The sequence below is a fragment of the Convolutriloba macropyga genome, chromosome 8, assembly GCF_964194025.1.
Source record: "Convolutriloba macropyga chromosome 8, txConMacr16.3, whole genome shotgun sequence".
In the NCBI taxonomy this organism is placed as follows: domain Eukaryota; kingdom Metazoa; phylum Xenacoelomorpha; order Acoela; family Convolutidae; genus Convolutriloba; species Convolutriloba macropyga.
In genome coordinates, this window is record NC_134475.1 from 46058886 (window position 1) to 46074799 (window position 15914).

Here is a 15914-nt window from a genome sequence, read left to right on the forward strand (position 1 = left end):
AGAGTATTTTCATATGCATCATGAGCACGCCCATTTGTCAAGATGTGGTCCCCAAATTGGTGGTAAAACAGTGGTAAAACTGATCTTAGTTCTGTTGTTTTGTGGCTTTTCACAGTTTTTTAAACAGTTTGTCGTTTTCATCAGGGTTAAACAGCACTTTATCAACAGGAACCTGAAAACGGGGGGTCAGAGCTTACAACTGTCAAGTTTTTCAGTTACTTTGTTAATCCAGGTGAATAGTTTTTTTTAAAAAAAATCATCTGACAGCACACTGTTTTCACCAAGAATTATCTACTGTTGTACAATCCTTATTTTGAACATAAGAGACTTCCAATTTGTCACTTTTTATCTTTCCGATTTGTCGTTCTGACTCTTCGAGTAGAAATAATAGCTTCTTATATATCAACAGATCTTTAGTTTCGCTGCTGATAAGTAGAAAAGCTTCTTTCTCAAAATACTCAAGTTCGTCTTGTATTATCGTCGGGCTGCTGACTATTTTATAGATTTTCCATTGTTCAATATCAGAAATTGAAGTGCGGTGGCTTAATACAGGTAACTATAGCTTATGTTATTTTAATCGTAATAAGTACCAAAAACCTGGGGGGTATTTTTGCTCGTAACTTTGCTTAAGAACAACCAAATTGAGCTATCAATTATTATCAAAACAGGAGCAATCTCACCAGAGGACAGGCATTCTTCGTCTTGCACCATAGACCCAAAAAAACACGTCTAGTCAGCAACAAGTAACTTAAATGACTTAAAATAACTTCTCTTTTTGAATCGCAGATTTTGCTGAGTCAACCGAGCACTTGCAAATTACTTTAAACCTTATTGATCTTGGCCCGAAAACTGGACATAATCATAATCTCAACTCATTGGTTCAAGATATTAATGACCTTTGCATCATTGATGCGTTTTTTATGAGCTCTATCCAATACGAACTGTTCCAGTACAAAACTGTTTTTTTTATGAAACGGCTTATGAAGCAGTTACGGAAGTACTGGAATCCCAACTAGAGTTTTTTTTCGTTAAAACCACCCAAATTAAATTCATAAACAACTGGTTTCTATTAGTTGAGCTAAGCTAAAATTTTAATAGCCACGCAAGGTATTTTGGTCTCCTCATAAACCGAACAGCGAACAACTACTGTTGTGTTTCTAATATTGTTTTGAAAACGAATATTCAGAACACGTTTAGCTTCTAGCCGACTGAAGATATTCGCAACTGAAGTCTTTTGGCCACCCTCAGCTTGTTGAGCATGTAAATTTTATGCCCCTAGCACACGTGTCATTTTTCAACATAGTAACTTGCAATATCACAATACGCAATTTCTAGGACGTCCTAAAAAAGCAAATTTGGACCAAAACAGAATAGATCAAAATATTACGATTGTATTTTTTTACTTTTTTGCACGAATTATCGACCAATTGATTTCATGCTATATCTTATTTCGACTTTTGTTCTGATTTGAATTAACTCATTTGCGAATTCTGATGAAAAATGAAACAAATCGAGTACAATGTGAAAAGTTTTGCTGGTTTACTTTGAAAAGATTTTTCGGTGATAAAATATTTGTCAAAAACTCCTTTTAATGAGAAGATTTTAAATGCACTTGTACATACAACGATTACATACTTATAGCAAAAAGGTGGGCAATAAAACAAGCGATTTGTAAAAATAAAGGTTGTGCAAAATAAAATTTGATATCTTGACATATGAATTGATCAAATTCTAATTGCCAAATTTTGTCTGATACAATTGAGCGCCAATTAAAATGTCATTATCATTTTGAATTCCTAGATATCTAAAACACTTCGGGGCTTTCAAAAGCCATTCCTCATGCTTAAAGGCAGATTAATTGAATTTTGCGATCTTTTCCGTTTGTGCCCCCAAGTACGTTATGCACCCCCAGTTACGGAGCTCCTGCCATTACATAATAAATCATTATATAAAGTGTGGCACATGCGTCGGGGGTGCAAATGATATATCCCACTAAGCTGGGGGCACAGACGGAAAAGAAAAGATCCGAGGTTTGTTTGCATTTAAACATCAATTTATTTCACGTGATCTCAACGTTCTTTGGGAAATCTATTTTAAATTAAAAGTAGATGAAGCGTAAAAATTATAAGCCCAGTGAGCTGAGGGTTCAAATATAGGATATATTCTGTTTCCCCCCCCCCCCACCCCCAGTGTGTTTTACGCCCCCAGTTACAAATTATATGTTGTTATATAGCACGTTACTATGTAAGAAAATAGCACGTGCGCCTGGGGGGCGTAAAAAATATAAGCTCACAAACTGGGGGGGGGGGGGGGGGGGGGGGGTCGAAACAAGATAGATCCCAAATATAATAGATCCCATAGTTTTAACGTGTTAACATGTCTCCGCTCAGAAATATCACGTGTCTTTCAATTAAACAAGTGCTCTTTAAGTTCTACAAAGACATTTGTTAATCAAAAAAATTCACGTGTTATTTATTTAAGTGATGGCATGTGTTAGCAAAGCTCAAGTTAACTGTTGTAAATATTTTTCCATTTTCGGTTGCATTTTTGCTTAATTTATCAATTTCAATATTTATGTTATTCCGTTTTATTTAAATGCTGTTGAAAATATCGGATTAGGTGACTTTCAATACTTACGCAAATTTGTTTACAACTCTGGTGCAACCTGAAAGCTTGAAAGTTATGGAAACGAGGAAAGTGAGCTATAATTCCCAGCTCTGGTTTTACCGTCACCACCCCCCCCCCCCCCCCCCAACCTTATTGGGTCCACTTTATTTGCACTCCACAAGCACACGTGCCATATTTCTGCAATGTAGTTGTACATGATCGGTAACGGGGGGCGGGGGTGCATAACGCACCGAGGGGCCAATAACGAAAAAGATCCGATGGCCCATGGTGACCTTGCTTAAAATAATCTAATTTTCAATTCCTAAGACGGAGGGGTGGCATATTGGATCTATTTTGATGTCATTTACAGTAGTATGTTGTTAGTCGAGGCTCAATAACTGCCCCCAAATTACATATATCCAGCCTATTTGATCCATTTATGTAACACTTTAACGTTAAATAGATGTTACATACATGATCCAGTAAGCCAGTAAAGGTGTTAAGACACCTTATTACTGTCTTACTGCATCTCCTGTATAGGATTTGAACTCTGCGCACTGGTTTGAAACCGATTTAGATTTATTATTAAAAAAATGAATTTTTTTCAGTGGCTCGATTTCTGACAGTTGATCCCCGGGCCGAGGTGTCCACCCCTAATACACCGTTATTAATCGAGATTAGGAAGATCGATCGAATGTCTTTTTTTATTTATTTTTCTTGTGAAAAAATTTGGATCTATTCTGTTTTGCCCCCCCAGTGTTTTTTACGCCCCCCAGGTACAAATTTCGGGTCTTTCCCATTATAGCCCCCCCCCCAGCTAAGTGGTCAGATAACCTATAGCCCCCCCCCCCCAAACATGGTAATTATACCATAATGGGGGGGGGCTATAATTTCATGGGGGGCTATAATGGGAAAGACCCCAAATTTCATGTTGTTATATAGCACGTTACTCTGTAACAAAATAGCACGTGCGCTTGGGGGTAGTAAAAAATGTGAGCCCACTAAACGGGGGGGTTCAAAACAGAATAGATCCAAAAACTTAATAGGATTTGATTTCAACAAGAATACTCGGTTTATCGTAATTTTCTATCTTTTTGTGCCCCTCCCCCTGTACGCAATGCTCCCCCAGATACAGAGCACGTGTCATTGCATGGCAAATCATTATATAAAAAAAATGGCACATGCGTCTGAGGGGGGGGGGGTGAGGTGGGTGAAAATAATGTGCTGGTGGGGGGGGGGGGGGTGCCTCAATTTTCCTCGACGCCCTGAACACATCAATTTAACAGAGCATTTATTTATTTTTCTTTGGATGTTTTTTGGTTTGTACCCCAGCTTAGTGCATGCCATAATGATTCATCATGCAATGACATGTGCTCTGTTACTGGAGGGAGCATAACTTACCGGTCCCACAAACGGAAAAATCCAATTTTTCAGTAAGGCATCACCTTAATTTTTAACGGAACTCAGCCTATTTCACTGAAAAACAACTTTAAAAATTGGCTGAGCTCTCATGGTAAACTAACTTAAATGATTGTATTTGAAGAATTTTTCTGTTTCTGCCCGCCAGCTCCGTGGGGTCATATTACTTTCACCTCTCAGACACACCTGCCACATGATTAAATAATGATTTACAAGGTAATGGCGCATGCTCTGTGACTCGGGGAGCATAAAGTACTGGCGGGCACAAAGGCAAAAGATCAGTTTTTTTACAGGACTATAAATTTTTTAAATTTTGAGCAGAAATTATGGCACAGTTGACTGTTAAATTGTTTCAATTTCAATTTTGGACTTTTTCGGCTTGTTTCATCCCAAACGTTATGCAACTCCGGTTAATGAGTATGTGCCTTTCATAGTGAATTAATGTGAAATTCTGGCACATGCATATTCAACCACTAAGCGAGTATGTACATATTGAAAAGATCCTTAGTTTTTAACAAAATTTTTAGTAGAAATTGATTTTAAATTTAAATTGCTTTGATCCATTCCCAGAAAAAATCTAGATTGGGCCCCCAGTGTTTTTTAAGACCCGAAGTTAAAAATTATATGTTGTTATATAGCATGTTACTATCTATGAAAATAGAGATATTTTCGGTTTGTGGCTCCCCAGCTTAGTGGGCGCATATTACTGCACCCCCCCCCCCCCCCCGACGCACGTGCCATATTTTTACATAAAAATTTACTATGTAATGGCACGTGCTCTGTAATTGGGGGCGCATAACGTACTGGGGCACAACTAGAAAATATCCGAAAAACAGCACGCGAGCTTGGGGATCATAAAAGATTTATGTTTACTAATCTGGGGGGCGGCGAAGCTGAATAGATCCCCATTCTCTATCACCCGCAACTTAGCGTGTATATAATATTTACGCTCCAAGGAACTCCTGCTATTGTTTACGTAGCAACGAGCTATATAACAAGAAAACCAGTTGTAAGTGCGGATCCTAAAAACAACAATTTTGCTAATATCATTTGCATCAAAAATATGCGCATCGAAACCCCTATTATTTTTTATGGTTATTTGCGGAGGGGAATTTACGTTCCTGGACCCCTAAGTAGAGCGGCTATAAAGCATATGACTGATGTATATGCACAAATGGAAAAAATCTGATCGTACTTTGTTCATTTCAAGTAAATTTTTATCTAATCGTTCAAGTGCTTTTTACAATTTTTTGAATAGAGATATATTAACGGATTAGATCCGGGAAGAGATTTAAGGTAAAATTTAGCGTGATTTCAACGTAATTGTTCAATTTTTTTAATCAGATATATTTCAGGTAGGATTGGGGGTCAAAATTAAGTAAGAGCTTCAAGTAAATTAGGGAATGTTTGTGCAATTGAATTTAAAAGAGCTAAGTGTACTGCTGCAGATAGAGTGTACGGCTGCCTTAACAGAATTTTTTTGTTTGTGTCCCAGCTTTGTGGGTGCATATTTTTTGCACCTCAGAGACGCATGAGCCATTTTTTTGGATAATAATTTACGATGTAACGGCACATGTTTCTGTAACTGGCATTTAAACCATAATGGGCCCAATAATTTTGTGTGTGGGCTGCAATGTGAACAAACCTAATTTAAATTTTAAAGCATTTGCTCTGATTTACCCGCAATTGTTTACAAAAAATTCAGGATCTGTTCCGTTCGTTCCCCCCCCCCAGCTTAATTGGTTCATATATGTCGCCAAATAAAATTAAGAAAAGAATAGATTTAACGGAACAGATCTGGGAGGAGATACTCAAGGGTTGCAATACTGTTGAATTAAGCTGGTCAAACAGATCGTGAACAAAAGCAACAGGGAATGAACTCTGATCAAACTGGACCAATGGATGATTTGTCAACCTGGAGTTTTAAAAACACTGGTAAGGGGGACACAACAGACCAGGCATAATTATGCAGTCTTATGCGATTTACAGCTAAAATGTTGTTAGTAGATGGAACTCAATAACTGCCCCCAAATTACATATATCCAGCCTATTTGATCCAATTATGTAACACTTTAACGTGACTGACTACTGCTTGTTCGCACTTATTTTGCACCCAACAAAGGTAAGTGTTATATTGTCGCATAATGGTTTATACTGCTATGTCACTGTTTGATAACTGTGGGGCGCATAACATACTTGGGGGGTACATATTTCAGGGCTGACGAAGACACCTTATTGCTGGCTTACTGGATTTCCTGTATAGGATATGATCTTTGTGTACTGGCTTGAAAGCAATTTAGGTTTTTTATTACAAAAAACTGAATTTTTTTCAATGGCTCGATTTCTGACAGTTGATTGAATGTATTTTTGTTTATTTTTTTGCGAAAAAATTCAATTGTATTCGATTTCAACATGAATACTCGGTTTATCGTAATTTTCAATCTTTTTATGCCCCTCCCCTTGTACGCTATGCTCCCCCAGTTACAGAGCACGTGTCATTGCATGGTAAATCATTATGTTAAAATATGGCTCATGCGTCTGTGGGAGGGTTGGGTGCGTGCAAATAATATGCACTCACTTAGCTGGTAGTAGGGGGGTTTGCTGCACCCTCATTTTTCCTCGACGCCCTGAAAACATAAAATTAACAGGGCATTTATTTCTTTTCTTGGATTTTTTTCGGTTTCTTCCCCAGCTTAGTGCGTGCAATAATGATTTATCATGCAATGACATGTGCTCTGTTACTGGAGGGTGCATAACTTACTGGCCCCACAAACGGAAAAATCCAATTTTTCAGTAAGGCATCACCTTAATTTTAAACGGAACTCAGCCTATTTCACTGAAAAACAACTTTAAAATTTGGCTGAACTCTCATGGTAAGCTAACTTAAATTGTTGTATTTAAAGATTTTTTACGTTTATGCTCGCCAGCTTAGTGGGGTCATATTATTTTTATCTCTCGGACACACGTGCAACATGCTTACAAGATGATTTACAAGGTAATAGCGCGTGCTCTGTGACTGGGGGAGCATGAAGAACTGGCGGCCACAAACGCAAGAAATCCGTATTTTTACAGGACTACATTTTTTGAATTTTTAGCAAAAAATGTAACACAGTTGACTGTTAAATTGTTTCAATTTAAATTTTGGACTTTTTCGGTTTGTGTCATCCGAAAAGTTATACAATTCGGGTTACTGAGTATGTGCCTTTCATAATAAATTAATGTGAAAATCTGGCACGTGCTCCTGTGAGGCGTAAATAATATGCAACCAATAAGCGGATGTGCATATTTAAAAAGACCCTTAGTTTTTAGCAAAATTAGTCGAATTTTTTTTAATCTAGATTGCTTTGATCCATTCTTGGATATATTCTATTTCGGCCCCCCAGTGTTTTTTTATGACCCCCAGTTACAAATTATGTGCTGTTATATAGCACGTTTCTATGTTAGAAAATAGGGATCTCCATAATAATAGAATAGATGCCCATTCTCTATCACCAGCAACTTAGCGTGTATATAATTTTACGCTACGAGGAACTCCTGCTATTGTTTACGTAGCAACGTGCTAATAACAAGAAAAACAGTTGTAAGTGTGGATCATAAAAACAACAATTTTGCTGATATTATTCGCATCGAAAAAAAATGTAACCCCTATTATTTTTTATGGTTATTTGCGGCGGGGACTATACGTTCAAATACCCTTAAGTAGTGGGGCTATAATGTATAGGACTGGAAAGGTATACAGAAAAGGAATAGATCTGATTGTTTTTCGTCATTTTCAAGTAATTTTTATCTAATCGTCCAAGTGCTTTTTACAGTTTTTTTATCGAGATGTTTTAACGAATCAGATCCTGAAAAAGATTTAATGTAAATTTTAACGTGATTTCAACCTCATTGTTCAAGTAAATTAATCAGATATAATTCAGATAGGATTGGGGGTCAAAATTAAGTAGGCGCTTCAGGTAAATTAGGGGGGTGCCTATGCAATTGAATTTAAAAGAGCTAAGTGTACTGCTGCGAGAGAGTGTACGGCTGCTTTGACAGATTTTTTCTGTTTGTACCCCCAGCTTAGTGGGTGCATATTAGTTGGGGTCTTTCCCATTATAGCCCCCCCAGCTTAGTGGTCAGATAAGCTATAGTCCCCCCCCTCTCAATCATGGTAATTATACCATAATGGGGGGGCTATAATTTCATGAGGGGGCTATAATGGGAAAGACCCATTATTTGACCCTCACAGACGCACGTGCCATATTTTTGGATAATAATTTACGATGTAACGGCACATGTTTCTGTAACTGGCATTTATACCATAATGGGCCCTATAATTTTGTGGGTGGGCTGCAATGTGAACAAACCTAATTTGAAAGCATTTGCTCTGATTTACCCGCAATTGTTCAAAAAAAAATTCAGGATCTTTTCCGTTCGTGCAGCGGACCCCCCCCCCCCCCCCCAGCTTATTGGGTCCATATATATCCCCAAAAAAATTAAGAAAAGAATAGAGTTAACGGAACAGATCCGGGAGGAGATACTCAAGGGTTGCACTACTGTTGAATTGAGCTGGTCACACAGATCGAGAACAAAAGCAACAGGGAATGAACTCTGATCAAACTGGACGAATGGATGACTTTGGCAACCTGGAGGACAGCCAACGACGTCTCCAAGGAACTGTTGAGGCACAGAAATTCCCTAAATTTTGTTTTACCCTACGCCCCATTGGGGTAGAATATGACGCGTACAATTGATTGATACCTTTACCACGTTATAAGGCGTGCGACAAGCAATACAATGCTGAGAAAGTTCCGCTAGTAATATCCTGGGTTCTTTGAAACAAAATAGCAGGAAAAAACTTGAGCAGAGTGGCGTTTGAGGAAAACCATAAGAGTGAGTGGAATGCAGAGCGCGCTTTGATTGGACGCTCAAGATAAACTTGAGCAAAGAACTTAAATCTCTTCAATTTTTTTTGAAAAATTGAAGGAATTAAATGAGATTCAAAAGCCCGAAAAGTTCAAAAAGCTCAAAATCAAAACTGTTTTCTTCTTCCCCCCATGATGTAATGTTGCCTCTCATTCAACATTATTTCCCACCAAAATTGTCCCACCAGAACGTTTCTCAACGAAAAATTTGATGATGAGTATGAACAGGGTAAAATTTCTTAGTGGGCTATCAAAAGAACTAAAAACAAAAAAATTCAAAAAATCAAATTTTGTTTCTGTTATTTTTAAGATATTACAATAATCTGAAACAATTTTTATTGCAAAAAAAACAGTTGGTTTGCAGGAATCAAAAACAGCAATTCTGTTAACAATTAAGTGAATGATATGTAAAATATGTAAAATTACACTGATCACTGATGTATTTTGTAACTGGGATCTCTAGGATTTTAATATAAATATAGTTGCTTAAATATAAAAAGTATTAATAAACAAAAATTGGCTACGCAAAAAAAAACTTGCTGAGAAAAGAGTTTATTCAGGTTTTGGAGAGGGCGAGAAACGGTAACCCTCATCTCCGCTTTCTGATTTTTTTGAAAAAAATTAACAACGATCTAAATTTAGGTGATAGATAGATAAATCGAAAATGAAATGGTTGATGTATAGTTGGTCCTCCCGGGCTGACCAACCAGGGTGTTTCAGAAATGAGCATGCACATTTCATCACTAAGTTGTTAAATCAGTACTGAAACAGCATATTTAGATCAAACTCATCTTGCGCCAAAAAAATCAAAACAAATATTTAGACTGTTCAGAGTTTGTCAATTATAAAATCAGAACTGTGGAAGTTTTGACATTGTTTAAACTTCTTGAACATGTCATAAAATTATGCAAAACGCATGAATTTTATCTGCAAAATAACGCCACCAGTTTATTATCAAAAAAACAACTACACATACCGCCGTAAAGAAAATACTGAATGCTGCGTATGAGTGGAGGGGTTCGCATTGGATCAGTTTAAGGTGCGTTTGGAGTTGCACGAGCGTTCTATTTTAGGTGCATGCGTGGTGAGTCCTGAGTAAGTTCGGATACTTATTGCATAACAAGAGCACCAATTCGCGATCTTCAGGTTCATTTAGCGGGTGAGTTCACGATCTCGCGAATCACTTAGCAGGTGTATAAGTAATCCCAGGGTCACTTAGCGGGCTTGTTAACAGTCTTATGGATCACTTAGCATGTTCATTCACGATCTCCCGGGTCATTTAGCACTCGCATTCATGATCTCTTGTTTCACTTACCAGACGTGTTCACGATCTCCCGGTTCACCTAGCAGGTGTATTTATGATCTCTGGGACATTTAGCAGGTGTTTCCACGATTTTTGTGGTGTAGTATGATGCGAAAGTGTAGTATGGTGTGAGCATGAAATGTGAATATTGTGATATAGATTGGTGTGAAGTTTGGCGTGAGGTGTGATGTAGTATTGTCTGATTATGCCTGTGGTGTGATTTAATTTGATTTGAAAATGCCTGGCAAACGATGCAAAATGAGGGCTGAAATAGGTTAAAAATTAAGACTGTCATTTAGACGGACAATATTTTAACAATAATGTTAATTACCCTCATCACTGCATGACAATAGTAATGAGCAAATCAAATTCAGGTTAAATTCAGAAGTAGAATTGTATTTTGATCAGTGCATTCTTCATTTTGACAAGAACATAGAATCAACACGTGAAAAATGTCTACAAACAGTTCATAATTTACAATGGTTCAATACTGATATTTTATGGGTCGACAGCTGGGCAGAAAAACAACTGCTGAAAAAGTATCAAAATGATGTTTGTGATATGAAAAACTTTCCTACTTTCTCAATGGCCAAATAGCTTTGTAGGGATGATTTATGATCATTCATATTTTTCACAGAGCTTTGAATTATTATAAAATGTTTTATTAATTTATCCTGTAATTAAGTAAAATAATTTTGTTTAGCGCTTTCTCATTACACAGTTTAATGTTTTATGTTTAGTTCTAATCTGGAGGAGCGTTTCACGAACTGATATTAGGTTTTTCATTTTAGGTTTTCTTTTATCGAAACTAGCAACTTTTGAAAAATAGAGAGTTATTAAGCTACTTTATATATCCTCGGTAGCCATAATTCATTCAAATGGTATGCGTAATTTTTAAGTCTCAGTTTTTGGATGAGACAGATGCAAGCCTTTCGCCACCACCTAGTTCCACAATATCTGACATACTCATGGACTGGCTTCTAGACTTCAAAGGGATTTCCGCACGAATTTTTAAATGCAGTTAGACACTTGCTTCTGTGAAGATAACGAATAAGCTTTTGTTCTTTTTTCAGGATATATTTAAACTCTATAATCAATTGTTCTCTCAACCTTTAACATTCAATAAGGATCAACTAAGGGACATTGAGAGAAACAAACCTATAAAATGAATTTTAACCTTCCTGTGCGTCGAGGCACTCGCGGGCCACCTTCCGATATCGGCAGGAGCTGAACACCACACGGATTCCACAGTGCAGATGGCGTTGAGTCAATTGCAAGACCAAATCTACTGGTACAGGAAGGAACTGGAGAAGAAGAACAAAGTCCTCACTGATATGAAGAAGTCATCTATGACCTCAAGTGATAAACACTTCAATGGTGAGGGCAGATTCGAGTGATCTTCATGAGAATCTTTTTGAGTCAATTACTTTTTGAAAACTAGGAATTGAATAGTTCAATGCATTCTTCAGGAAATTTGAAGAAAATAACTAACAAACTATTTTAAATTCCTATTTACTTTTAAATCTCAGAAGCATTTACTTTTGTTTTTAAATACATTTCATTCGGCTCGATGGAAAGAAAACTTTCTATAAAACTTTCCTCAACACACCCGCACCTCGCAGAGATAGGTTTTTCATCACAACATTGTCACTGAAGTGAACTGACTAGTCTGGTCTCGTCATGTTCATTTCAAAAATTCATAAAAATTATCTCTGAGAACACTTTTCTGCTTCCTTTTAAGATCTCTCAACTAATGGAAGATTCACTCTAAGATCTTCAAGATCTGTTAACCTAAGTTTTATACACTCTAGCATCAAATTTTCGTCGATATCTTTTAAATTCAGAAATTCTGCAGCAGTTCTTAATCCAAGACAGTTTGATGCAACAATACCGCGTGGGTGCCGAGGATGCTAGGAGCGAACTATCCGTGGTTCTCATCAAAATGCAATCTCTCGAATCACAACTGCGCGAATCAAACAACAATTTGGTTCTCAAAAAAATGGAACTACAGCAAGCTAAAATTGACTCCGATGTTTTCAAGGAAAACAACGCGAGACAAGCCAGTTTGATCAAATCATTGCGTGAGAGTCTAAGTCTGGCTGATTCTAAAACCTTGCAACTTGGAACCGAGCTTAGCGAAAAAGCTAACAGGCTCTCGGAAGCCGAGAAACAATCCGAACTAGCAAATTCGGTGGCCGAAAGCCTGCGAAGATCATCTGCAAATTCACAGAACGAGCTTTCGGTTAGTCATAACAAAATGAAAGATTTATGTCGTAAACTAGTTGAAATGTTGGGGAAAGATTTCAGCGCCTACGAAAATGGTTTTCCAGGAAATATCGATCAAATTATTTCCCTAATGGAAACCGAAATGAAGAAAAGCAGAGATAGTATTTCACAAATGAAAAGTTTCCAACGTGATAACGAGAAATTGAACAGACAAATTACAAGACAAAGTTTGCAGTTACAGAACAATAAAGAAAGTTACAAAGATTTGGAGGAAAAATATGTTTGGGCTTGCCAGAAGTTAGAAGATCTTAATGCGTTAGTCATGGAAAAATACAGAGATGTTTTGAAGAAATCGGAGGTCCCTCACGAAATGTTGACTTCAGCAAATAACTCAAAAAGTCAAGATTTCGAATCAAGCAAAGAAAAAAGCACTGTTATAACCGATGCGTTATTCTCAGATAAAGGCAAAATTAGTTCTGAAAATAGGAGTACACCATCGATTCAAAGACCAAAAATGGCAAAGAACTCACTGACGCAGTCAGCGTCGCCTGTGACCTTGAAATCTGAAAGTCAAAAGAAAGAAAGCAGCAAATTTTCAGCAGGTTCTGTAAATAGCGCAGATCATTTTTCGGGCAGTTCATATACGACCGGTATTTCTTCAGCTCGTCAAACTGGACAAAAACAGAATGAAAGCAACGTGAAACCATTTTCATCAGCCAGAAGCGTTGGACGTGAAAAACCTGGAAAAATTGTGCAATCGGTTGAGGAGGAAGCAAGTGGAACAAAATTACCATTTCATGGAAACGCCTTTCCATCGGCTCAGATTCGTAAACCAGATGACCCGCCATACAAGCCGTCAGTGATGCCAAAGAAGTATACAGATTTAACGGAAGGTTAGAAAGAAAAAAGTCATTTAGTTGTAACTAAAAAAGTTCTATTGAAAAACTTTTTTTGAGAAATATTATGGAGCAATAGGAAAGCCAATACATGGGAACAATTTTTGTGCAATGTTATTGTTTGCAATCGGGAAACAAAAAAAATTTCTGCATTTTTTAAGACTTCGTTTTATCATTGTCATTAAAAACTTCTTATTCAATATTTCAGATGATCTCGCACTTTTGCAAAATCGTCCGCTACCATCTTTGAACAAACACAAAATAATACCGCATACGCAACAACACCAACAAGAACAACAACCACAACAACAAGCACAACAACTACCACATCATCAGCAACAACAACAAGCACAACAACAAAAGCCGACTTCAAGCATAGGCAAAGCACCACAGCCGCAAGCACCACCAAAACCATCCACCACATTAAAAAGTTAGACCATTTTCTGTAGACTTCTTGTAGATGTCAATTGATAAAAAAATACTCCATTCTTCTAAATCATAAGCATTCTTCTAAAAACTTTCAGTTTTTTGTGCCTAACAAAAATTTATCCCACCCATTAGTCATGTGTGATTCGAGTATTCGGCGTGTATACAAAAATGGTACAGGGTTCTAAAATGACTCTCGCTCGTATTGTGGTAAAAGCATAGGCAATAATATGGCTACGAAAGTATAAGGGATGCAATATATTATGGTCGAAAAATAATTGCTATTAATTGCCAGGACTTGAGTCTCAGGACAGTTCAGAGCTGAACCAGCACATTTCAAAAGTAAAAACTTAATTCAGTTCGAAACATTGCACCTCCAGTATATTTGGAGTTTCTCTTCATCATGAGTATATTGAGGCCATAGAGTTCACTCAGTTTACATCTATTCTTTACAGTCTGAAAATTACTCAAACCCCAAAATTAAGTCTGAACAAAGTAATGTCATACTTTTGTAGCTTATAACTAGTAATTACTATAGTAGTATTCACGCTATTTTTAATTGAGCTAGTTTGTAGGCAATTGCCACAAAGTCCATTAAGTTTAATGGTTACGAGTTACTACGCAAATTAAATGCTACAAGTGCCCACGGGGAAGCAGACCTTGTTGGCGGGACTTCAGTTTTTTTACTACATTCTTTTTTCAAGCAGTAAACTTTTCTCAAAAAAGGAAGACTAGCCAGTGTAAATGTGAACATGAACAAAGTACTGGCCATCTTGAAAAACAGAAAGTCTCTAGACTGAATCAGCGCTGATTTTCTCTGCCACCAATCTCCGGGTGGCTGAAGAAAAAAGTTTTCCAAATTTCAGCAATTGTTTCTAAAAAATGATATTGTTGACATAATGAGCATCAGATGCGACATTCTACTTCTTAATTGCTGAACGGTTTAAATGAAATTCCTATTTACGCAATTAGAAGCCGCAAGTAGAAGTGAAAAACCTGACCAACAATCCAAGTTAATGACAACAAAAAACAAGGAAAACAAAGTTCATTAAGTGTCGAAAACCTACAGTACAAGGAATATTCTTTGTACTGAAGGTTTTCGACACTTAATGAACTTTGTTTTGCTGAAAAGTTTCAATTCTCAGATTTTTTTGTCTTTCAAGAATTGTCTTTTCAAATAAATTACATATACGTAACGGTATGCACTCTCGGCGAAACAAAACACAAGGAAGCAGCGACATTTTTAATTTCGGACAAAGAAGTTCATGAACCAGTTTGATCATTACAAAAACAAGAAACGCTTATTTTTGATCTAAAGCAGCTTGAGAAGTTGAATCATAGTTTCAACATATAACGCAACAAAAACATCGAAATTACAAATATTAGTGTAGAAAAGTTTCTAAGTTGACGTTAGGAAGATTCTATTTCGACCATTGTTTGCAAATATTAGCAATGGAGTCTTTTGAGCCCTATGCCTTTAGAAAAAAAATTGAAAACAAATAAATCCAACAAAAACTGTTTTTTTCCGCAGCTGCTTATCACCTCCCAATTTCATTATGTTTACCTGTAAAAATTTTTTTAATCATTCCCACTTCTTGAGACCAAGGTGTCCAGGTCTCACTATACCCCAATGTTCGAACAATTCAAACAATCTCTTATAATAGTTTACATAATAACGAAACATCAACTTGAGTTTTTATTCTTCAAGGCGGCAAATTGGAAAAATTGCAAAAAAACTAAAATCACATTAAAAGGGAATAAAACTATCTTAGAATTAAATAAAATTAAGTCCGCGCAAAAAAATTGTCATACATTTGTGGCTTATTACTGGTAATTACTATAGTAGTATGCACTCTATTTTTAATTGAGCTAGTTTGTAGGCAATTACCACTAAGCCCATTAAGCTTAATGATTACGACCTGCTACGCAAATTAAATATTACAAGTGCCCACTGAGAAGCAGACCTTGTTGGCGGGACTTCAGTTTTTTTAAAACATTCTTTTTTCATGCAGTAAATTCTACTCAAAAATGAAGACTAGCCAGTATAAATTAGGACATGAACAAAGTACTGGCCATCCTGAAAAAAAGAAAGTCTCTAGACTGATTCAGCGCTGATTTGCTCTGCCACCA

The 15914-nt window shown here is 36.9% G+C and overlaps 1 protein-coding gene across 1 annotated transcript; it reads left to right on the plus strand.

Moving 5' to 3' along the window:
- The first annotated feature begins 8539 nt into the window (after window positions 1–8539).
- LOC142345074 (uncharacterized) lies at window positions 8540–13793 on the plus strand. The gene is made up of 4 exons (XM_075397157.1): window positions 8540–8693; window positions 11430–11613; window positions 12081–13355; window positions 13567–13793. Exons 1-4 carry the CDS (start codon window positions 8613–8615, stop codon window positions 13791–13793), a joined length of 1767 nt encoding a protein of 588 aa, XP_075253272.1. The 5' UTR covers window positions 8540–8612.
- Window positions 13794–15914: the final 2121 nt, after the last annotated feature.